Below are 25979 nucleotides of genomic sequence, written 5' to 3' on the forward strand. Positions count from 1 at the left end.
ATTGGGGCCTCGTCCAGGATCAGATCGTGCTAGTATTAAATTCCGGTGTGCGGTGTGATAAAAGACAATATCGTTGATCGTTGAAATTAGTGTAGTGTGTCGTTTGAATAATAGTGTTGCAAAAATAAAATGGCAAATATTGAAGACGAACAATTGTCAAGTGACGAAAGTTTAACGCTGAGAGAATTGAGGAATAAGTTAGCACAGATGAATTTGCCAATATCTGGTACGAGATCACTGTTGATTGCCAGGCAATCCATCCACGATATTACACTATACTACATTCCTACATATATAATATATAAAAATATATATACATATATATATATATATTTACTTTATACGTACGTACTGCGCCCCGGAAGCAAGAAAACCAGAAAAAAGTAACGATGAATAATATATAAATAAATAATTTACACACGCATATATATACAAATATATATATATATATGTATGCATATACATGTATATATATGGGTATGGATATGCATATATATACATACATACATATATATATGTAAGAACAGAAAAAGAAGAAAATGATATACAGAGAGCGCGAGTGGCTGCGCCGACAGGGGGGTATTGTCGCACTTTAGATCATAATACGATACGGCCCTGATGTCACGGCCACACAAAGGCCGGTCTCTCTCGGCTTTTTTCTTTTTCGAACACCAAATCTTTTATAGGTTCTACGCTTAAGAAATCGACGAGATTCTCCTATCGCGCGGGAAGGGGGATTTTTTTGTAAGCACGTGGTATGTAAGATGTTTAGCGACATTTTTGGGGTGGGCTTGTCGTGTTAGTTAACAAAATCGTTCTCTGAGAAGAAAAAGCGAGCGAGCCGAGTGCCGCGCATGGCGAGTTGCGCGCGCGCTAGAATCTATTGTAAGGGGGCAGGCGAGTGCGGCGATTGGCGCGCACGCGCGGGAACGATCGGTCAGCTGGAGGAAGGGCACACGCGCATGCGCGTGATACGCCACCGTCGCTGTCGCGGGAAACTTTTCTTCGAGGGCCGATTTTTAAGTTCGATTCGTCTCTGGCACGACACCAGCCAGGTTTTTCACGATCGATAAACGATGCGGCGATGAAAGTTCCTTCTCGATTGCTGGCGCGTTAGCCGTTTGTTGTTTGTTGTTGTTTTCTTATTGACGATCGGCGCATCGAAAGCGGAGGCAGAGGTAAAGAGAGAGCCTGAGACGAATCAAGGTTGGCGCGGGTCGCTTATTTCTATATCTCGGCTATTAGGCTCGCGGAATTCGCGTTATCCTCGGGCCGATCGGTAACGCGCGGGCGCGCATGCGCGCACACGAACGCGCCCCGTGACGCGCACACGTAAACTCGCGCCATGCCGGCTGCCGTACGAAACGATGTTTCGAACATTGTCCAAAGACCGGGCAGCTTTATTTTTTTTGTGGTAAACTAGCGCTGCGCCGATCGACGATACTAAAGAGAGTTAGCTCGGGAGAGTTCACGATTCGCGCATATATTGCTCTATATATATATATATTATAAATATTGATAATGGGAGATTTAATGGAATTACATATTATATATATATATACATTATATATATATATATGTATAAAGTGGGAGCAAACGTGGTGCCAATTCCTCCCGTAGTTGCTGCTGCCTAGCGGCCGATACATGCCGCTCGACAGCCGGAAAAAAGAATTATGATTAATCGATTAATTAATTAATTATTAATTATTAATGCGAAATTACTGGAAGTAATTCATTCGATACGCAGGGTGAGTTGTATAGTTGTTGAAGAGTTTATAGTTGGACTTCATATTAGAGTGTAATCGTGTGTTTCATCGGCGTTTCATCGGGAATCGTTGGCAATGTATTACGCCCACGTATGTACGTGCTGGTCCAGTTCGCGGGGTTTCACCTCTGCGGGATGGAATTTACGGGGGATTCTCGGGGAGTATTTGGCACATGGATACACTTCTACACTCTCACACATAGGTACAGTCAGGAAACACGGACACATCATGTATGTACACGACGAGAGAGGCAGGCGTTTGATACACCACACGTTAATTTGCACTTACACATAATACACGCACATGTACGTCTGTAGACGTACAGCGACGGGGACAAAGACACGGAACACGCAGCCACACGACATCCTCGTGTACTTCCGGGATCACCGGAAGTACGGCGACACGCAATATTAATCGACTAACAACGAAATCTTTTAGTCCTATGCATCGTTTCTAGCGGTCTTTTGTTTTTGTTAGAGATAAGAAGAACAGGAAATGACGATGATAATGAAGACACAAAAAGAAAGAAAGAAAAGAAAAAAAAAACTAGAAGAAGACAAAGGCGCAAGAAGAAGTACGTAGTGGCGCTTTGCAGTTCTAATATGAGCTCTGAACTATAAAACGCGTTGTTTGTTACTTGAACACCTAAAAGTCTATGATATTTACAATTTAAACTGCAAACCACCGCGGGTGCAATATCGGCAGCAAATAAATAGTGGAAAATCACGCGAGACATTCCACGAATTCGGAACTTAAGTGCATAGGCGAACACAATAAGAATCTTATCTGTAATCGGATTGATTTTATAGTACTATACTATATTATTATATTATACATTATATACGTTAATACGTTATGGTTAATCGGCCGGTTACTGCGCGGTTCAAAATCCGGTAGCCGGACGGTAATGATAGTGTTATACGTTTTAAAATAACGATGTCAATTTTTATTCAAGAGGGCTGGTTACGAAATATTTCACAGCTATTAGGTTGTCCGAAAAGTTTCTTTCGTTTCATAAGGTGATAATAGATGAACAACAATTTCTGTTTTATATTATTTTATTGAATTAGGTATAATCCATTTCGTCCTATTTCTATGCGTAATTCAATAAACTAATATAAAACAAAAAAACATTGTGCGTCTATTATATCCTTATATAAAACGAAAGAAACTTTTCGGACAACCTAATACATCGTTACACGTTGATATTTAATTGGTTGGGGTGCAATCTTTTTGTTCTACCTTTCTTCTTTGTTTGTTTTTACGCGAGGAAATTTATATATACATATATTTACTTCCTTACACATTATAATATTATATTAACGATATAGGGGTTTTCTGAAAAGTAAGAGAAGGATTGTAAGAAGGAGAAAGATATAGCGTAGAGCCGTGTTGCGCAGACGTCCAGGCGTGGATGCGTGACGCGATCATTATACACGCGTACACGCACGGATTCGTATTTCGCATGGATGAATGGTTAACGTTTACAGCCGACGGACGGACGGACGGACGAAAACGCATATGGATGGTACGTGTGTTTCGAAGCTTAGGAAATCGTGTAACTCGCGTCGGGTAACACGTCGACTCAGTTGAAACGTCGAATCCGCTAGCTATTCAAAGAGCCAAACTGCTACATTGTGATCAAATGATATTACCCGTCGATCTTCTCTCTTTTGCAAAAAAGGGCACTTTGCATAGTTAAGGCTACAACCGAACACGCATATACCTAAACATATATATATATATATATATAGATACATAATTTAATAATATATAATATATATAATAACCAGAATATTAATATATTACGCAGATGATTAAGTATATTAATTAATATATTGGATAATTTATTTTATTTTGTTTTATCGTTTTAATGATTTTATATATGTGTTATTCACTGTTTATATATTATCACGCCAATACACAGTTATATACACGGGGACACAAACATGAAACATACATATACATACAGACGCGTATATATATATATATTATATACATATATTATAATTATATTACAATAACACGATATATGCAGAATTTATTATTTATTATTATCGGATGGGGCGGGGCGAATTTGCGTCTTGTAAACGTTAAAACTTTCGACTTTTCTTTTCTTGTCGTCTCCTCGTTTTCCTCTTTTCTCATATATCGACTTCCGTTGCGATACGACTATGAGATTCAAATCTCTGCTCGTCTTTGCGTCTATACATACTTTTTTCTATTCTTCTTCTTCTTCTTCTTCTTCTTCTTCTTCTTCTTCTTCTTCTTTATATATATACCTACATTTTTTCTTTTTATCTCACACCAAATATTTATATACGATAGCCGAGTGTTCCGAGTGCTGGTCAAAGAGAAAATCCGTTAGACGATCCAAACGATATCGTATTAGAATTTAGGATTTCACAGGGAGAAAATGTAACGAAATTTTTTTCGATCCTTCCGTCCTCCATCTACATACGTCTACGACTTCGAGCTCGTCGAAATATCATTGTTTTCCGTTTCGAACGCGATCCCAGTACTACTCTGTGCGGGTCTATCTTCGTGCCAGGCGTTTGAATTATAATTACAATTGTGCAGTTTGAAAATGTTTACAAGTTTCTTAATAAATCGGTCGTCGAGATAAAACTTCAAGAGCCGAGATTGTGGAAAGTTCATGATGGACAAGTGAGTTCTCTGTAGTTTGAAATTTTATGACTCTTTTAATAGACGCCGGGGCGAGATAAAATTTTTAGGTCGCGGAGCATTCTCAGAAGAATTTTTAACGCGGCGTGATCTATTCTTTGGAATTTTATGATTCGTTCAGTGGAGGTGTAGCGAAATTTTAGCAGTGTCCGAAGTTGAAGTTGGTGGTAGAAAAAGAATGATTGTGAAATTCGCTAATTTTATTTACGTTTGCTGTGGTTATGTTAAAGAGTTCTTTCTTAACTCACATAAGTGGATTTTCGTCTGTTTGTAAAATTCTATGCTGAATTAGCGTTTCTCACTCCGAGAAAGAATGGAGCTATCTTTATATAACGGTGCGTATCGTGGAATAAAATTGTTTAAAATCACTTTCAAATAATTGAAAATCCTCCTAGGTATCTTTAAAATGGCTTGGAATTTTTATAAAAACCATCTAAATTAAAAGTGAGTCTTACTATAAGCACCTGGCGTCTAAAGAACAAGTGAAACAAAATTGTATAAAATCATTTTGAAGTAATTTCTGTGACACGCTTTATGTCTTCATCACATTCTTTGTAATTTACATACATGAAATTACGCAACGCGTAATCCCGACTACTCACTTTCCATTCGCAGTTCTTTATCTCTGAAATGCCAGGCCATTCACTCTCACGCATTCCATACGAAGATATTTATCGTTGCTTTGCTGGAGAAGTGACACGTCTAAAAAAATTGTCAACTTTGAAATAGCATTTGCAAAAATACATTCTAAAAACACGTTATTCGCTATTGTAGAGGTCACCGTTATGTCATAGTTCCTCAATGAAATTTAATCGATAGAACAGAAGAACGCTATCACAACTCACTACAAACCATTCAACTCTTTCCTAACGATAAACAGTTTTATTACAGATGATCGGAAACCAGAAACTATTAATTACATTATAAAGGAACGATACTATTTTCATTGCTAAACATAGTAGAGTAATTCATAATTGTTTGCTCTAAATCTTTTATTTCCCGAAGAATTTATTTTTCTTAGTTGCATTACCAACGAAACAACAATGCACTCTGAAAAAGATAGATAGACATTTATTCTGAAAAAAACAACATAAACTATTCTCTAATTTCTCAATCCACTTGTGCAGAGTTAAGAATTGTTTTATACGATCTTCACGTGGTTCTAGAACTTCGTAGTAAATACTTAGAAACCGTGTTCGTCCTATCATGTTCGTACACCGGGAATTCGCGTGTCTGACTAGTTACGGGCATTTTCCCTGCTGTTCTCGCAGTCGATACATGTACACCTGGGCTTCATTGGCTAACTTTCACAGCAGATCGATGGGCAGCGCATGAAATTACATCTGAGTAGCATGTTAGGCTACGCTTGCACGTAATTACTAGTTAACGATGTCCGACTTTCGCGTAATATTCCGATTTTTATCCAACATCACAACCTTACAAGGCCCTTGAAGCATGAATGCAGCCGAACTACTATCGCGTCGGTGAAATTGCAGCTCGATTGCGGACGACGATCTCGTAGCACGTGTGCCGTGCAGTCTGTCGAATATTTTCTAGTAATATTGGTAGCTCGTTCGAGCTTTAAAGAAATGGAGAAAGTCGACCAACTTCGTTGTAAATTGGAAATTCAAATTGTTGAAATCGTCGACATCTTTCTATTAGCTTTCTAGTAGTTTTAGCTCTTTTTATTCGCCGAGTTTGTATTTTTATAATCGTTGAAAATCGTTAAGATCCTTGGTCGAAGTAATTTATTCAAAATAGCTTGTTAATGGCTTGTCCGGAAAATTCGCAATTTTACAAAAGAAACGCATTATTATATAATAATATGCATTTTTTAGTGGCATTCCGCCGTTCCTTGGATAGCTTTATAATCTCTTTTCCAAAAAGCTCGCTTCTGCCGACAATGGGTTCTTTGAAATAGTTCCTGCAGTCCTCTAGACTATACAATTTTTTGTCGTAGAAATGAACGTTCTGTGAAGACCGGAATGAATGATAGTCAGACGATGCTCGTGAATGGAACGGATGGGGCTGAATATTTCTTGCCCGCTTTTCTTTCCTCAATCCCGTCATATTGGAAAACAATTAAAATGTTCAGACGTTCCATTTAATATCCAATTAATCCTAATATGTATCTGAATTTAGAATTTCATTTTTCATAAGAAATACGAAGCACACAATATACAAAAGTATAAAGTATCCAAAGCATCGTACTGTTTGCAACATTTAATGGATGAAACAAATTTCTGATTATTGCAAAATTCATAGAAATACGAATTCGAAGAAACATTCGCGGTATGACATCGAATAATCCTGTTCCAGTCACGCCAAATACACAGTGGAATATTTTCGTTGTCAGAAACGTTACGATTTTTCCGAACAGTCCAATGAAATCGACAGAAACAGCAGCAAGTATTAAAATGAAGCTTAAGAAAATGTTTTAAATCGCGCTTAGCTCGAAGGGTTAATTCGAACCTGCACGAAGCAAACATTCGAGCGTGCATCGTCGTGGCACGTTCTTTTTCTCTTTATTCTTCTAAAACAGTTTTATATCATAGTTCGGGTTCGAAATAAGGACGATTAAAGCGAAGTAACCGACGAGGGGGCTAGAAAGGATTAAAATTGCTTTCCGCGCGAGTAAAAAGTTACAATTATTACGTGGCCGTAATTCGTAGCTCGAGATCCGTTTAAAAAGATCTCGCCGTGTCAAAACCTTCCGAATTTATTAAGACACCACCCGGGTCGTCCTAGATCCTCGCGAGACTCGAAACCTTCGAGCGATGATTTTCGTCGGCGAGCAATTTCTTCCGCCACACATTTCCACTCGATCATAGATTTATTCGGAAATTGAAATAACAAACGACTCGAGTGTCTGAATTAGAAATTGCCGGAAGAAATACTACGAAAAGAATTCGATTCTCTATTTTTCTACTTTGAATATATTCGATTAATTGGCCAGATTGCTGTGCTGTATAGAATGTCGTTTAGTACCTAACCCCAACCTAACCCTCCCTAAAACTCTACATCCCTACAAATTTCTCAAATTTACAAATTATCTCTTAATATTTTTCTAACTCTTGTCGTAAATATCTGAAAATTAATTTGTCAATGCCTTCGCAAATACATTTGCCAGACGCCTTCCTCTTTTTCATTCAAATTAATTTATTACAAAAAAAAGCTAGAAGACTAAACAGATCATGTAGTATTTTTCCTTTTTTTTTTTCTTTTTTAGAAGCGATAACCACTTCGACACGAACGAAACGAAGTTTTCGTGTTCCCGCGACGTTCTCCAACGATTTTTATGTTTCATGTCCGCGTTGCATGGTACATTACATTTTGTCATTCGATCTCTTATCTGCACTCGTGAAATTATCTCCGATAGATCGAAAGCGAAAATAGTTGTTTCTGGAGTAGATATCTTTCTGGAGTTGCAATTTCGACGTTTAATTTTGATGAAGGCAAGATCAAGGGAACGGAGTATTACGAGGAAGTTAGTTGAAAGCTATAACTCACGTTCCTTTTGTTTAGAAAGTTTAAGAAAGTTGAAGAATTTTGAGGCTGATCACATTTTCGATTCACTTTTCCACAAAGGAATTCCTTCTTGATGCTTGACTTTTTCAAATGGAAACTTTTAATGTTGGATTCTGGTACCTCAACCGGCATTCATCAAAAGATATTAACTCACGGTTAAAACTTGGAAGATCATTCGTATTCACATTTTAAATATCTACGATCTCAATTTTCATACATTCAAAATTGGAAAGAAAATGAACAGCAGGAAAATTGTACGTTCTACTGGCAATTAATATTCGTCGTAATCGAGCCGTTTACTTATGTTCGAAAGTTTCTAGCATTGGTATCTCACGTCTTAAACATCCAAAATCACCTCTGCTCATTCATATATATATATTTTCATATTGAAGAAAAGTTAAAAGAAGATAAAAGAAGAGATTTATATTTCTGGCTGTCGATCGGAATAATTCCTTAATATCTTAATAATCGACGATAGGACAAAAACTTAATCGCGTGACGTTAGCCCATCAAATTCAAGCTTTAGAAGAAACTCATATTCCATACTTACGAATCTAATAAATTTCCACGAAAAAGAAGGAAAAACGGAAGAAGGAACAAGAAGAAATATATATATATATATATTTCTGGCTACCACGGCCGGAATGACTTGCAGCAATATGTCTTTCTCTTTGGTATCTTAATAATCGACGATAGCGCGAGATTTAATATGCGATATTTGCTCATCGAATTCAAATTCCGGAAAGATAACGTTTCACGTATTCCAATCTGATAAATTCCACGAGTAACAAAACTAAAAAAAAAAAAAAAAAAAAATTGGAAGGAAATTGTATTTCCGGCAACCAATCAGAGACTTCGAAAATCAGGTTATCATGTCAAATTGGTCATTCTTGAAACGCTTCACGAAATGCACTTGCAGAGAGCGGTTTAGAGGAATTAGTCGTCCGCGTCACGGATTCATCCGGCGGATAATTTCACGGTGCGACGGACGCGTGTCGTCGTGGCTGGACGGGCTTTTTATTACAAGAACCGCACCGTCGACGCGATGCGATGTATAATTAGTCCCGCGACCATGCGTATCGATCGCAACTCGCTCTTCACGTTGTCGTTCCCTTTTTGAATTTCGTGTTGATACGGCTGCACATGTTCGCCGGTTCTCGAGCACTGCCAATTCCGGAATTGTTGGCGCGCGCAGTTTATCAAAAACGGATGCGACCATCTATCGCGTCCAAATAACTACACACACACACATACATATTCTATTAACAAGGTACAGGGTGATTCGTGATACGACCGGAAAGAGCGTGACTTCTCACGTAAAAATAAGATTTTGTAACGTTGTGTAAGAATAAAATTGTTTCTTAGGAGTGGTCGATAGATTAAAAAGAAAAAAAAAAGAAATTGAGGTCGGTAATTTCTTCGAAGTTTTTCCAAACTGAGTCCAAGCTGACACTTTGTTGATTTCTCGATTTCATTATATAAATAAGATATCGATGCTTTGTTTTATGATTCATCTCGTAGCTGTACCGGATAAAGCGCACCAGTTACTTTCAAATCAACGCAACTATGTAAAATCAGTCGGATACACGTGTAACTTGGAATGCGTTTGTCCTAAAGATTTTCAATTTCACGCGCTGCCAAAGAGATTTGCGAATTCGAAGTTCCGGTGCATGTGTGTTTCGCCTATGTTCAAATCTAGTTTCCTGAAAAACGACGGCCTATACGAACAGATCTTGTCCTATATCCTTATTCCCAATTTATTCGGAAATCAAATTAATTTTCAATAATTCTAACGATATTCCGGTGCACGCGTACTCTACGAATTCCTAAATTCAGTCTTCTCAAAAACTGCCATACGGAACGACCTTATTCTACATTCTCCACTTCCATACTTTTACATGGCCAACTAGATCCTTTGCCGTTGCACTGTAATCCCAAACTCGCGGCTCTGCATCGTACGACACTACACAAATATTAGTATTTTTGGTATAACATCGTACAGAATATTGGGACTATTACCTACAAATCTGACTGTATAATAGACGACTGACCATAAGTCGGTTAAATTCTCCGTGCGATCGAACGAGATTCTATCGATAGAAAGAAAAAAAGAAAAAGAAAAGGAGATCTGTGGGAACAGTGGAGAATTATTGATTGTTTCATTAACGGTGCATGCACACACAATGGCTCGCTGTAGAATAGAGATCGCGGTGAGAAAGTTTTTCGGCGAGAGATCGATGCACTTGGTGGCTAGAACGCGTGAGTTAAACGGTACTTTGGTCGATCCTTGAGCCAGCCACAGGAAAACGCGGCGGGGGATCGTTAGCAACCGTCCAGACGAGCATCGTCGAGCAGCCAGGCCTTTTCCGTTTGCACGAGCACACGGTGTGTGCCTGTCGTACCGTGGCAGTTCTGTTGTTACGCACTCGCGGCCCTATTTCTTCTTCGCGCGCGCTCCTCTCAGCGCCAGGGGTTGAGAGGCGTACACGCTCGACTTAGAGAAGCGTAAACGCCGACGTTGAACATTCAACGGCAGGAGAAAACGATCAAACGAGCATCGATCGCAGTTTCTTTTCTCGCTGCTTAATCTCTCCACTCACATTGGTTTATTGTATTTCTCGTTTCTTTTATTTTCCTTCTTCTGTTTCCTTCTTTTTTCCTTGGTTGATTTTTTAGGAGAGGACTATCGTGTTTTCGTAAGGGTTGGAGGTCGTCCACTGTTTGATTAAAAGCTTTCATTTCCGAATTATTCGACCCTCAGTGGGCAAACTCAGTGGGTCGTTGGCGACGCGAACGAAATTTCATCTCTGAATTTCTCTCGAACGAATTTTCGGTTTCATCGGGAAAACGGCCAAATGTTTGACTCGACTGACTTTTACGTTTTACGAAGCGTAGAATAGGAAACAAATTAGCTTGTTTCCTATTCAATGACGAGCATGGGTAATTGGTGCAAGTGTGTCGATATTTAGAAACGTGTAAGAATCTTTTACAAATGGAATATAACTTACTTGTGATTCTGCGATTAGCTTCTAACGAAAACGACGTTTTACTTGGTAATTGTAAATGTGTAGCTAATACGATTATACTGAGAACCAGTGGGCTAAATTGGAAATGCTTTATGTACTGCCTTATGATTTGCAGGGTAATTACTCTAGAGTATTAATGAAGGCTCGTCAAACGAGATTAAATCGATCGAACAAAATGTCGAGAAGGTTAATTGTAAATAGGCTGGTTCTAACTGATTAACTTCGTCTGTAGGTTCGTAGGTACTGATTAAAAGTTACTATGTAATAGAATACGGCTTTGGCTTAATATATCGTATTCCCGTATTCTTGGTATGGTAATTTGGTAATCAAATGTGGGTCAAGATATTTCACAAATTTACACGTTCTTTAATCTACGTCGTGTTTAATAAATATAGTCGATAATTAAATTAGGAGTATCGTTCGAACATAGTCATATTGACAAAAACGATTTAATGGACTCAAGAAAATATCACGAAGGAATAACGTCGAAGCAATAAATTCTCAAACAAAGCGTTTTGAATGAAATCATTAATTCGTATATTCGATCAGTTCTCATTCACCTTCGCCAATTTGTCAACTTTTTACTGAAAAACGCAATTTTACGTGAGCTTCCTCTTAACGTAACACGAACTTTGAAGAGGTGTCATACTGTCATGCGTCAGAAAGATATTTCTTTTATTTCGATCGCTTGTACCGCCAACAATTTTCTTCTCTTCTTCCATTCTTGATCTCCGTTTGCTCCCCGCTTCGTTCTCCGCATACATTTATCTCACTTTGAACCTTATTTTTCTCCTTATCGAACTCGGTCAGCTCGAACAAGAGAAAATTGTCCTGAATTTATGCCAAACTTCCGCAATATGCGTTCTACTTCATCGTGGCAGATAGCTGTATGTATATGGAATGTTGTAAAAAATGACGTCGAAATTTTTTTTTAATTACGCGTTCGACATTTTCGATACCGAGATATGGTAAAGAAGAAATTTGTAAATTAATTGAATTAAAACAATCGAGGAATGAAATAATTCTTAATATTTGATAGTTGCTTGTAAAAGGAAAAAGAAAATATTTAGATCGAGTATTTAAATATTCGCGGATCAAATGCATGGTAAATAGGAAATTGAAGTTTCTTTAACTGTAACGATATTTATTTTGGAATGATGTTCTCTGAAAATATAGGAAGCAGAAATTACAAACTATATTGTTATTAGAAACCTTTCATTTACGAAAACCTTCACACGAAACTTCACGAATAAACTTGAAATTCTTCTTATTACAAATCTTATTAAATTTCGTGGCTATCGTAGACGTACAAATTGCAAATCAGCTTAACATTCTCACCATTCTATAATCTCTATAAACGTCTAATTACATGAAACTGAATCATCATTGAAACTTACCGGACCAGACACGATGTAACGAATGTCATTCCGTTCACTCGATCAAATTTTTATCAAATATTCATGTAGAAAAATAATAAATTACCAAAGGACCCACGCGTGAAGAATAAAAGTTGGAGAATTACGAAGCTATAAAGGGTAGAAAGCGAAAAGCATAGCTTATTTCGAAGACAACCCCTATGCGTACAGCGTTTTATACGTGCACACACACACATACACACACGCATGCACGCACAGGGTTAGAGAAATATTTCCAAAGGTATTTGCGGAGATCGACGGACAGGGCTGCTCGTTACGCCTTTAGTATTCGATCGCTATGCGAACCATTCGAAGAGCGACGCGTATTTCGAGCTGACGGGACGAAAAACAAGGAGGGGATGGAGAATGGCGCCAGGAACATGCTGCATAAGGATCTCGATGCGGCATTATCGTGAGTCGAAGCATTGACGAGATCGATGAAAATTATCATCTCGATGTCGATTTATCTTTCGACGTCAAACGTCTTCTATAATTTCCATGAATCCATTTTAACATCGAATTTTTCAGGACAGAGAGGTTATCGTTGGTGGTAATATTTCATCGATGAGGATAATAAAAATTGTCCTGTTTGTCTGTTCGAACGAAGAAATTCTTCGTCTCTTCCATCTTGTGTTAATTTTAACAGCAAATGTTTCTTCATCTACGGCCAAGAATTATTATCAGTTGCTATTAGTAAGCTTTTTATTTGTACGTGAACGTAAAAAAAAAAAAAACAGATTCTTCGTCTTTTGTAATTGTCATCAATCCTTTAAGAATCCTCTATTAGAATAACATTGTTGTTTACGTGGCTTCTTTAGAAGAAATATAGGAATTAAACATTGCGATGAGTACATCGATTAGTAGCAATGCAATAGTACGGTAGTAGGAATTCGATAGTAAATTAATAATCGATTGAAACAAGGCCTACGAGATATATACATATAGGGTACCTGCGAGCAGAGGATCACAGAGAATCTGTAAATTTTCTTCAAGAATAGTCCACGTTTTAACAGAGTTTTGACAATTTTTTCGCGTGCGTTCTTGACGTCGAGCGGCAATTATCTACTTCACACGCCTAATTCGAGCTTTAATTCTCGTAACGGACTTTCGAGTTAACAAATACAGACTGGCTGAACATCGTTTAAACGACGTCAACCCCACTAATTGCGACACAAAAAACTTAGCTATCTCGTCGATGAAATATCTTGAATCACATCCTCGTGTTCCTACCTACTTTGGACGTTCCACTCTATTTTATTTCGTTTCTTTCTTTCCAGAAGGGAGTTAATAACGCTTTGATAGAAGTTTGCCGCGTTCTTCGGCGAAAAACCTTTGTTCGATAGTCAGGAGTGGAGGAGGACGGAAGGGGGGAGTTCTATAGTAGTTGCGATCGCAAGAATCGAGTTTCCTTTTGCCAGTAAGTTTCATCGTGGATACGGTTTCTTTCTCGCCGCGATTTTTGGCACTCATTCGTTCGCAGTCGGTATCTGACTGGGCAAGGTTTGACCAGGAAAAACGAAATCAGACGCATACTCTCGCATACATTCACACGTAGTATACGTAATCGTACACATACCGAGAAGTTCATCTATCAGATGAGAGAGACCAGAAAACATATCCGTACGAAGTTATTTCTATGGAACGCGTAGAAAACACACGGGAACATGACGTACGTACATGTATCGACTAGTCGAAAGAGAGAAGGATGAATCGGGGTGAAAGAGGCGCGAAAGGGGAAAGAAATACTCGGCACACATTGAATCCACAAAATATCGAATTAATCCGGTCTGACGGCCTCTGTCCCAGATACGTTGGTCACGGATCATCTGGCTGTTATATCGGAACCTTTATTAATTAAACGGAAATCTCTACTATGTACTATTATTACTATCGACTACACTACTACTATTATTACTACCGCTATTACTACTATTACTATTACTACTACCATTACTACTACTATTGCTACTACTACTGCTGCTGCTAATACTATTACTACTACTACTACTACTACTACTACTACTATTACTACTATTACTACTACTACTGCTACTATTACATAATAGGTATTTATATATTTACAATTGCGTGGTGTGGAGTGGAACATTGTGATATAATAGATTGGTGCTAACACCTTATTGAAATTGAAGATGAATTTAAAGAAATGAAACAAAAGAGAAAAAAAAACGACAAAAAAAAATGAAGATGAAGAAATCGTGCAATATTTGCGAGAATAGGGGAAAAATGCGGGCCGAGGCAGCTGTCACTGGCCGAAACGCGCGTTAAGTTTTCCGTGGTGTTAAAACCGTGACGAGGAGAATGGAGCGAGGCACAAGACGAATGAAAATCACGTTTCCGTTCACTTTTCCAAGCCGTCGCGTCGCGACAAAACGCACCGGTCGATCCCGTTCGCGCAAATTCTTCCGACGTCTGACAGAAGAAAGTGAAAAAAAAAAAAAAGAAAAAAGAAAGAAATACGGTTGTTCGCCAAAACGGAACCGGATCGTCGTATCGTTTTGTTCGTCTGTGAAATCGGGGATCTCTTTGTCCAATCGCTTCTTTCCACGCTTCGTTTTCCCTTTTTCCTTCGAGCACTCGTTATCTCTATCTTGATATCTTGATATTTTTCATATGGAATTCGTCTGACTCAGTCAACATTACTCCAAGTTAAAAAGGGTTTAGTCGGAGGATTTGTTAATGCGAAAAATATATTACGAAATATTTCGATTTTTATTGCAAATGTTTCCACGAGGTTGGTTTTTTAAGCTTCGATCAGTTAAAATGTAGAAGATGTCACTTATTATACGTTAAATGGTCCAACTTTTAATTGATCAGTGGATCTAACGCTTAATGTTCGCTATTGGCATTGTGGCGTACGTTAAAACGTAATTTTATCGATATTTAACGTTAACTTTGTCTTTTGTATAATCAGATGTAACTTTGTAATTACATCTCCAAAGGTGTTGACAATTTAAAACAAATTTAGCGATTTCGACATACAGTAACGAACAAGGGTGCTAAAGGTTATTGCAATTGTTTTAATCACTTGAATGCCAAATTTGCGCAATTAATCTGCCTTGTTGTAACGTAGAATTACGCTGATCGTAACTAGGATAAAAGTTCATAATTCGATCAGAGCAAGTTCGTGAGAAATGAAGATAATTAAATCCAAGTGGTATAGTTCAATTGATTTTCGCGTTAAAAGTACATCGTTTTACAAGCGAGTAATCGATATCCGACGAATGTAGCCATTCAGAAATCATTTCACATTTAAAATCAATTAACATTTTTCACGATGACTCTTAGAATCTCGGGACCAACTTCGATTTTCGTTACTGTGTCCTCGAAATTGCTGGGAACAGCGACATTGGCCAGAAAAATTGGCACGTGTAAGCAACGCGATACGGCGTGATCCATTCGATCGAGTGGCACTCGAAGAATCAAGTGCGATCGAAGCGCGATAGGGGGAAATTTGACAGACGAATTCGTTGCTTTAATCGTAGGATAAAAAGAGGCAAGAGAAAGTAGAGGGAGAAAGGGAAAACGAAGAGGTGAGACGAGGGTGCGAGAAAGAAGTCGACGAACGCGCGACGAGAAGAAAAGAAACTATGGCTGTGCAAGTGAATATTATGAGTGTAGTTACATAGGTGTAGGTGTTACCTAGGGTCTAGGCTTAGCTGATCATAGGATAAGGAGCACGTTTATGGCGTTTTGTTTTCAGCTCGGCGAGCGACAGCTGCCCGTTTCGCCCTTGTACATTACCGAACTAAATAACAAAAAAAAAAAGTACTATTATTAATATCTCTTTATATTGTATATTAATATATACAAAGTACGAATTAATCATGGATATATATGTATATACACACACGGTATATGTATATATCTATCTTCGTATGAATATAAATATAAATATATATATATATATACATTTTGTTATTTTTCTCGGGGGATAATATATATATATATATATTAAAAAAAAAAGATACTGTAATAATTGTAAATCGTGCGCGCGCGGAAATCGTGATTCTCCACGCGCGTACTAACTGAGCGTGTTCTACTCGTCATTCGAAAGGAAAGAAAGAAAAGAAAAAACGAACAAAAAAAAAGGAAAGAAAGAGTACTAATAATGGTAATAGGTAAAAATAATAATAATAATAATAATAATAATAATAATAAAAGGAAAAACGACGGCAATTGTGAAAAAGAGGGGGAAATAAGAAGAGAAACTTAAGATTAACAAGTGAGAGAAGAAAAAGAATTGACGCGACTGTCAGACTGAAAGTTGTGATTTTGCATGGCAAGTGTATATATAGGGAAAGAGGAAACCAGAAAAAAGGGGAGGGGGGAAATAAAAACCTCTGTGTATGTAGATTCAATGGTATAGGTGAGAAAGGCGAGAAGGGTTTAAAGGATAGAAGAAAAATGAAAATGAAGAATTCGTTAAACCGTTGCATTTTCGCGTGTGTGAGAATGAACCAGAAAAAGAACAATGTGCGAACGAGAGAGAGAGAGAGAGAGAGAGAGAGAATATGCGTATGAAAGAGTAACAAACGATGAGTGAATATACACTAGTATGCATGTCAGACAAAAGAAGAAGGAACCAAATCGACGCGAAATGTCCTTCCTTTACCCCCATACCCTCACCTTCATCCCCTGGAATCCTGGAAATAATAAGAAAGCATCTCGCTTCCCTTTCGTTCTTTTTCACTTTCGTTACGTGGAGCTCCTCCAGCACCATCTCGCTTCTTTCTCTTCCTTTTTTCTTCCGTTCCTTCGTTTATACTTCGTTGCGACACTCTACATGCACAGACACACAATACAAAACGTGAAAATCGGAACAGAGAGAGTCGAACCTAGCTAGACGAAAGTGTTGTATACACATATCTGATCGAACGACCGATAGTCGGCCACTATGAGAACCTTCTGTGTCTCATCGTCAATCGGACAACGTCGACCACACGAAGGACGCGTCGATGACGAGGGAACGAGGCCAGTCGGATCATCCAGCTGCTGTCTGTCTGTCTTTCCATTCGCATTGAAGGCGCGTCCTGCATCACGTTAAAGGTTAGCGTTGGTCGTTAGCGATCATCTTCGACATTGTCACGATTAAAGGTGGAACTACCCCTGCAAGCGTTAAACGTTGCATCTAGATGCTTTCGTTCGTTACAGCTGTTTACACGATATCGTTCGCGCAAGGAATTTTCATCGGTGCGAGATGTTCGTATTGTAATACGTCGAGGAAACATTGGTCTAAAATTGGTATCGGTCTTCAACAACCGTGTTCGATTTAAGCCACGGTTACAGTGGATCTACGTTCTGAACACTCGATAGTCGCGAGAAGACGCATCCACTGTAGCCTTAGACACGCACACGACTGACGCTTATAGGGAACACCTTAAGGTCGTTTATTGACGAGGAAGAAGACGCTCGGAGAACCTGTCGCGTGTAAGATGGTCGATGAGCACAAAAGGTTCGTAAGAAACGTGGCACGATATGGTCTCCGTCGTTCTGGTTTAAGATCGGACGAATCATTGGGTATCAGTTACATTTTCGGCTCCGACAAACGTACAATAGGCGCACTATCGACGAGAAGAATAGAAAAAAAGAAACGTTGAAAGAAAGAAAAAAAAAGAACAAAATCGCAAAAAAATGGAAACAATAAAAACGATTGAAGGAAATCGTGCACGAAAAGAAAATAAAAAAAAAATAAAAAAACAAGAGGAATACACGGAAAGAAATCGAGCAAGCGAAAAACTAACCGCAGACCATGCCGATACAAACGAGGACTAACGATCATAGGGCGTAATTGATTTTATTACCGAGAAGACAAACGTGAGAGAAAAAAAGTAAAATAATTAATAATAATGGGAAAAAAGATGATTATTCTTACTACTTCTTATTGTTACTACGATTATATTCTTATTCTTATGGTTATTCTAACATTGCAAGTGTTATGTTACGATTGCAATTATTATATACACCTTTAATTATTATATAGTGTATAGATAATATATGGATGATGAGGATAAATGAAGCAAACATTACAAAAATTTGCAAAAAAAAAATCCAACAAAAAAACTATGGAGAATTAATCACATGTGCATTTAATGTATTTCATACTAATTTTTTGATTAAACATAATTGTGTGTTAACCGAGCCGTCTATCTTTCTTTTTTCTTCCAGATCATTGTTCTTCTCCCTGCCCGTTAACGTCCGTACGCTACTCGACGTCGAACGAACTTACGTACACGTAATCGGACGTTATCCCGCCCATAAATCAAACATTTGCTAATCTTAAATGTGAAATTTATTAAAATTAGATTTACAGCGAGAGTCTTAAAATTCCTATAACACGCAGCATTGACCCACGCAAAAAGGAAAATAATTCAAGATACTCTATATCGATAAAATTCGCAATCAATCCAAACGTGTATATGAAAGTTGCAAGATATTCGCAGCAATTATACAGGGTGGTTGGTAATTGGTGGTACAAGCGGAAAGGGGGTGATTCTACGCGAAAAAAGAAGTCGAAAATATAGAATAACAATTTTTCGTTTGAGGCTTTGTTTTCGAGAAAATCGACTTTGAATTTTCGCTCGGTACGCGTGCGGTAGATCGTTGTCACTGTGGAAAAATTTAAACAAAATTTCTATTCTATATTTTCGACTTCTTTTTTCGCGTAGAATCACCCCCCGCTTGTACCACCAGTTACCAACCACCCTGTATATTCAATAAGAAATTAATTCTCGTAAAGGGTTAAACGTATAATAAACGTTAAAGGTAATCCCAAAGTGAATATCGGATTCTTTATAAAATACAACGAATGCTTGTTTAAATATCTTCGTAAACTTCGCGAAATATATATTTGCACTAAATACCTTGCAACTTCTACGTACATTTTCAAATTTCTCTCAAACTTTAACGATACAATCGTGATAGTCCAGTCTCGTTACGATGCTAATGATATTTTTGAAAGTATCGTTCGCGTTGTTTCACCTAACAGTTCAAACTGTGAACACACTGTGTCTATAATAAGATCAATAATGCAAAACTTGGGTTCCAGTCAACCGAGAAACGATCGTCGATCATCGTACGGAGGTTAACGCAGTCGCAAGTGGGGCAAGTTTAGCGTGCGAATGCGATCATCGAGCGTCCAAATCATCGTAATTTCTGCCAGCTGTGATACCTAGTTTTAACCAGGGCACGCGTCTCTAGGGACGGTCGACAGCAACAGTTTCATTTCGTTTGAAGCGTTTCGTTTCAGATCACTGTATGTGTCGATCGTCAGTTTCAGGCAGAGGCGTCGCGACGCTGTTTGCCGTACCCGTGTCTCTGCCGATACATCCGGCTGCTGTCGTCGGATCCGGCGGTCGGACGTATCGCTGTTGGAAAAACTAAACTATCGGGGCCGCGTTCAAACGTCCGATAATTTGCCCGGGCCGGATCCACTTTCCGCCATTTCTGACGATCCTCGCGTCCCATCGTTGTCACGCTGATCAATTTTCCTTCGTCCACCGACACCGCGTGCATCGCTTCAGTTTTATTTTCCCTGCCGCTCCAACGCTCGCTGGCTTGTTATCCGCGACGAAACAAAGCGACAGTTTTGTGATTCCTGGCTTTGGAACGAGTGGAGAGGATTTCTTGTTAACCGAGAGTCAGGTTTATCGTTCCTTTTATTGGTATTTGAAATACAGGGCGATGTTATGGAGTTTGTATCTCTGGTGTTAGCTGATAAGAAGCATAATCGTCTGATAAGAAGCATAATTGTCTGATAAGAAGCATAATTGTCTCGAGGGTTAATGGTATGGATTTGGAGTAATCGCAAGACTGTTTAGAGGAGAAAAGAAGTTTAAGGTATACAAATGTAATCGCAGATTACTATAGGTATTTGTAGATTAACGTAAGTTACAGCTTGTAAAAATAATTACTTTTCACTGATATTGATATTTAATCTTTTTTTAACGTATGTTTAACTGCTGTTTAATTTCATTCTAATCGCATCTAATTGCTATCTATATTGAAATATGCTGTTCGACTCTAAAGATGGAAATTTCTATATCAAGTTGTACACTTATGTATAATTAACGATTATTCAATTAGGATGAACTGAACTGTGTGATAATTTGCTCATGAAAGTAAGTTCTTATCGTCAAATCATCTTCCAACACAAAATTACACCTATAATTCGTAAAAAAGTTGAGTTAAAATTACATTAAGAAATTAAAAAATTGAACAATCAATAACAAAAGGAATAAGAGAAACGTCGTCGCTAAAATACTTCACAGAAGGTCCTCGCGCAACCATCCAGAAAATCGAGACAAATCGTCGATACAAGTTACATTTGCATTTCGTTTCCTGACAGTGACGCAACAAGTCCCCGCTGCCGATTCAAAGACGTCGAGAGCGTCGAAGTAGAACGAGTGACAGAGAAAGGCCATTTCTCTTTCGTTCTTTCACGTTGATACTTCCGATCTGTATCCTGAAAGCCGTGAAAAGGTGTTCTTGCGTTCAACGCGAAAGGCATTTTGTCCCGCTTGAATTATTAATTCAATTCCACAGCGAATCGATGCATGACCTTTCCAAAACTTCACACGCGTGGTAACATTCCTATGAATCGTTCGTGTGTGTATGTGTGTGTGTGTGTTTTTTTTTTGTTTTTTTGTTTGAGAGTGTTTGTATAGATCCTGTGCTAAGCTACGTGGCAAAAGATTGTATTTTAACATGTTTTGTGTCTGTAGGATTTTGTATCGATATCCATCTATTATATTATGTCATGCAGGATTTTATGTTTATGCAGCGTTTAGTGATCGAACATATAGAAGTATAAAATTTTCTTAATTGTCTTTTCGCAATCCGCAATTCGACCGTTATATTGTGGAAGTTTAAACGTAGCGCAGACATCACCGTATCGTAGGTGGATCATTTACAAACGATACGATCCAAGTGCTATATGTGTTAGGAACGAAACTTCAAGTTACAAAATAGCTTGTGCAAGAATGCTTTTGGATAGTCTTTCTCGCGAAAAATTCCAATATTTCAATTTTTACCGTTGTTTTCATCATCTCGTTATACGGATAAACACATGCGAGCCAGCTTCTTCTTGGCGGAGGAATTCACAGACCAAAGGTACAAATTACCTGGACTTGATGAACGATACGATTCACTTAAATACTACGCGACTAATTGTAACGAACGAGATCTGAAGCTGCGAAAACGGCAAAGATCCTAATCGATTCCTAATTCCACGAGAGAAGCTCCAACATTTTCGATTCCTCCCATCGTTTCGATCGTCTCGTACGAACCAGTTTCTACCTCGTGAACAATGTTGCACCGACGAAAATTAGGAATTGCAAATAGCTTCTAAGACTAATAAATAGAACTGTATCCACTTCCTGCGAGTTAACATGCAGCCTTACACGCACACGTGCGCACGCTGGGGGCGGAGAGAACGCGAAACAGAATCGAAATTCGAATCGAAGCGAGAAAACAAAGAAAAATAGAAAAAACCAAAAAAAAAAGAGAGAAAGAGATAGAAAAGAGAAAGCCAGAAATAGAGAGATGACGCGGCGACGCATTTTCGTCAGGCTTGCGCTGACCCTGTGGTTTCTGTTGTTGCAGAGCTGAAAAATTGGCGGATATCGCAAATATTTGAGAGACAGAGTAACACCGACGAGAGGAGGCGGTGCTCGTTGTGCGGTAAGGTCGTGTCGAACGTGCGCAATCACTATTACGTGCATTTCCCGGGAAAGTACGCCTGCCCGCTCTGTCCTGCGGTTTACACGCGTAGCGACACGCTGCTCACGCACACGCGTACCAAGCACGCGCACGCGCAATAGCGCACGCGTGCGTACCGACAACTGCGGATCTAGCGCGACGATCCTTTACAATCGATCGTATTCCAAAGGCTCTTCTTACCATCCAAAATGATATCTCCATATCATCGCGGTTACACGTTTTTTCGCGTTTTAGGATGAGTTTCCAGATTTTCGAAAGATGCAGCTGCTTTTTGATTATTTGTATTTTGGAACGGTTCTGGCTGATTTCCTGGTCTTCGTGGTTGAAAATGAGTGAAATGATTTTTCACTAGAAGCAAGTTGTTGCGTAGGAGAAAGGTCGACGTCGTATCGTTTCGTGACGAAGAATTTGTATGCGGTGCTTTCAGGAGAAATGTTAAGTTGCTAACTTAACTGGAAAGATGTAATGTTACGTACGAAGTATGTATATGTTTTTTTTTTCAATGTATAAGTACGTATTAGGTTTTGTAATGTTCGAGCTTGACAATTAAATGAAAGGGCGTGTCTAGAGTCTAAAACTCACCTTGCTACCACTCGTATGTGTTCAGATTAAAGCAAAGTGAGGTATAATGACAGAGGATGTATTTATCTAATAGGATCGTACCTCAGTGGCGTTCGTTAATAGGGTAGACGATTTATTCCTCTAGGTCGATGCTTCGGTGCGAAACACGATGTACGTAATGAATTTGTCATTTTGTGACTGCCAAAGATATTTCGTTACGTTGTGCACTTGTATATTTCGTTGAACTTTCATCGTGACACTTTAAACGTTCAGTTGCGTTGCATTGCATTAAGATATGCCGTGAAATATGCAATGTTCATACATCTCTTCCTCGTGATTCGTGAAATTGCACGTATGGAAAGTATTACGTTGATTTTTCTTTCTTACAACATAATTAATAGACGTTCGATTTCTATATAGAATAAAGTTACGTTTTAAGAATTTGCATATATTTCTTCATATTATATACTTTTTATATTTCAATTTCTAGCTGGGTTTCCTAGAGTACGTTAGGTTTCGGGTAATTTGTAATAATATTCTGTATGTTGTAAACTGTCCAAAAACTCAAATGGATAATTATAGAATTTCGTATTTACCATTTCACCGGTTTAATTTCTATACAAACTAAATAAATGGTTTCAAACTGTGGATATATCATACCTGGTTATTCGATACAGATATTCCTTCGTCGTTTCAATTTCGACTGATCTGCTGTCTTGTTCTGCTGTTTTAATTTCCACGCACATTGCTGCTAAATACGCGAAAAAAGAAGTCGAAAATATAGAATACAAATTTTTCGTTTGAGGCTTTGTTTTCGAGAAAATCGACTTTGAATTTTCGCCCGGTACGTCTCGTTATAACGGATCTCACTGTAGATCGTTGTCTCGATGGACATTATCGCAGTTTCAGTTTGTTTTTGCCGTAACGGAAAATTAGGAATACATAATGAAATAATATGAAGTAATCATAAAGTTCATTATTACAAAAATTGCTGAAAATGTTGCCCATTCTGCCGAACACATACTTCTGCTCTTCTAATTAAATTTCTACGAATACTTTCTAACGTATTCGATTGTTTTAAAGTATGAAACGTGATAAAGTGCACACGTACCGAGCGAAAATTCAAAGTCGATTTTCTCGAAGACGAAGCCTCAAACGAAAAATTTTTATTCTATATTTTCGACCTCTTTTTTCGCGTAGAATCACCCCCTTTCCGCTTGTACCACCAGTTACCAACCACCCTGTATATGAAATATAGAAGCATCTTTTTTAGGGATTCAATGACATATGAATCTTTACAACTATGGTGATCAAAATTTAATACTTGGAACGTACGATATACATAAATTAAACATTCGCTTTAATATTTGATATTCTATTTAATTTCTACCTGTTTAATCGCATTCGTAAGTTTATGTAATTGGGTATAAAAATGTTTCAAAGACTTGCGTAGGCTATATGTCTTGCAACTTTTGTATCAACCACAATTATATCATTCTTCCTATCACAAAGTTGCAAGTCTTCTACAGAATGAAGCACACGCTTCAAAGATTCACACAGAGATCTAAATAATCTATAGACACCATTCTGTCCTTTAAACTTCTACGTAAACCACGTATATCTACACTTGGATGATACGTGTAAGACACTCAGATGTTCTGTGTTATGTATCTTGGTATCTCAGCTTCTACCAACTTCCGTAGATCAATGGCGTCTTCGTTTCAAAGATTCATAGAGACGTACGGATATTCTATCCTGCTCCATGATCTTAACTCTTAAACGATCTAAATATCCACTGTCCTTCAAACTTCATTGCCCAAAGTTAGCTGTAATTGTATACAATTTTAGAAAGACGAAGAATTTCATAATTTCTAGAGATTATTTATAAATATCTATAGATATATCTATAGATATACGAGCTGCAATTCAAGGCTCAGAATTTAAAGTTAGTTTATTATTGGCAGAAATCTAAAATTGAGAAAACTTCTGCCAATATTGAATATCATATTTCCTGTCGTTTTCTGTTATGTATAGGCTACATACACATAGAAATCTACGTTAGATCGTCGAATTTTTGTTATTTAATTTCTTCAGTTTCAGTCTATTTCATTCAGATATTCGTTCGTGGAAAGAAAACTCTGATAGCTGTGCATGTTAATGTTTTCATTAGTCGTAATCGAAGATTTCATAAGAAATGGACTTTAGAGGAAGATATTGTCTTCTTCTAGTAGTTGAATCATCCTAGAACGTATTGTCGTGTAAAAATTCGTAAAATTGAGCGAAGCTCGCTTTTAGTCAATTTAAGATTCTCGTGGGTCCAAGTGTTCGTTAGAAAGATATTCTCTCGCGCATTTAAATTGTCACTTTTGCCAAAGCAAACATTTTCCAACAATTTCCAGTTCTGCAATTTTCACAAATCTTAATCCACTTGTTTGGTATGCACCTTTGCATAAAGCTGTGTTATATCCTAAGCATCTGAATTTTTCATATTTAACTTGTAAGGAGAAGCGTCTGTTATAAATATTAATTCACGCGATTAACGAGAACATTTAATTACAATTCTTTTATACGTAGAGGTACGTATTTTCGCTGTAAGCCTATAAAAGGAGAATATTAGAGAAATTTTTAATATACGTTGCTATAAGCGCTCGATACTTATTTTGCATCTTATTTCCAGCTCCTTTGCTATTTCTAGGAGACTCGTGATATTTATATTCATATAACGTTACATCACAGAAAAACTGGTTATGATGGGAATTATTTCGCTCGTAAGGACTCGAGTTACCTGCATTATGCATTAAAATAGGTATACAACGCTGCTGGTATACGAACGGTTTTGCTAAAAAATAAAAGTAGTTTAAGGTTCATAATATCAGGCTTTATCAAATTAAAAAAAGAAAAAAAAAATGGTAAAATATCTTAAGCCTTTTCAGCGAAGGTGTATGTATATTTTAAACATTCACGTAGCTACTTGAGTAGCGTGGTTAAGTTTAAGAACCGGTACTCTTAAGTTTTGTACAGATTAAACACAGTTACCCCTTCGGTAGTGATTGTATATGTAGGATAATATAAATTTAGAATTATAATAATCAACGCGTTTCATATTGTGAAAAAAAAATTAGAGATGACGGCAGAATTGTGAAACAAAGCCAAAGATATATAGCGATATTTAATTATACAGACAAATTCTAATAGGGACTTTTCTGAACCCTAAATCTTTTTATGCGTACGTTTGCCTTGCTTCCTCGAATGTTTATTTT

The 25979-nt window shown here is 37.8% G+C and overlaps 1 protein-coding gene and 1 long non-coding RNA gene across 3 annotated transcripts in view; both read left to right on the forward strand.

Moving 5' to 3' along the window:
* The window catches only part of LOC117204846 (sex determination protein fruitless), a 72116-nt gene that overhangs the window by 32852 nt on the left and 13285 nt on the right, over positions 1 to 25979 (forward strand). The window contains exon 5 of one of the 2 annotated variants that reach the window (XM_033442645.1): positions 22042 to 22473. The exons of the other annotated variant lie outside the window; for it this stretch is intronic. Coding sequence (XP_033298536.1) covers positions 22042 to 22259 — 218 coding nt within the window. The 3' untranslated portion in view covers positions 22260 to 22473. Of the gene's footprint in view, positions 1 to 22041; positions 22474 to 25979 lie in introns of those variants that run through there. 2 annotated transcript variants of the gene reach the window in all.
* LOC117204848 lies at positions 21 to 4400 on the forward strand. The gene is made up of 2 exons (XR_004487141.1): positions 21 to 1996; positions 2084 to 4400. It is a non-coding gene; the product is annotated as an uncharacterized LOC117204848 (long non-coding RNA).

The sequence above is a fragment of the Bombus bifarius genome, unplaced genomic scaffold, assembly GCF_011952205.1.
Source record: "Bombus bifarius isolate JDL3187 unplaced genomic scaffold, Bbif_JDL3187 scf7180000007984, whole genome shotgun sequence".
Taxonomy (NCBI): domain Eukaryota; kingdom Metazoa; phylum Arthropoda; class Insecta; order Hymenoptera; family Apidae; genus Bombus; species Bombus bifarius.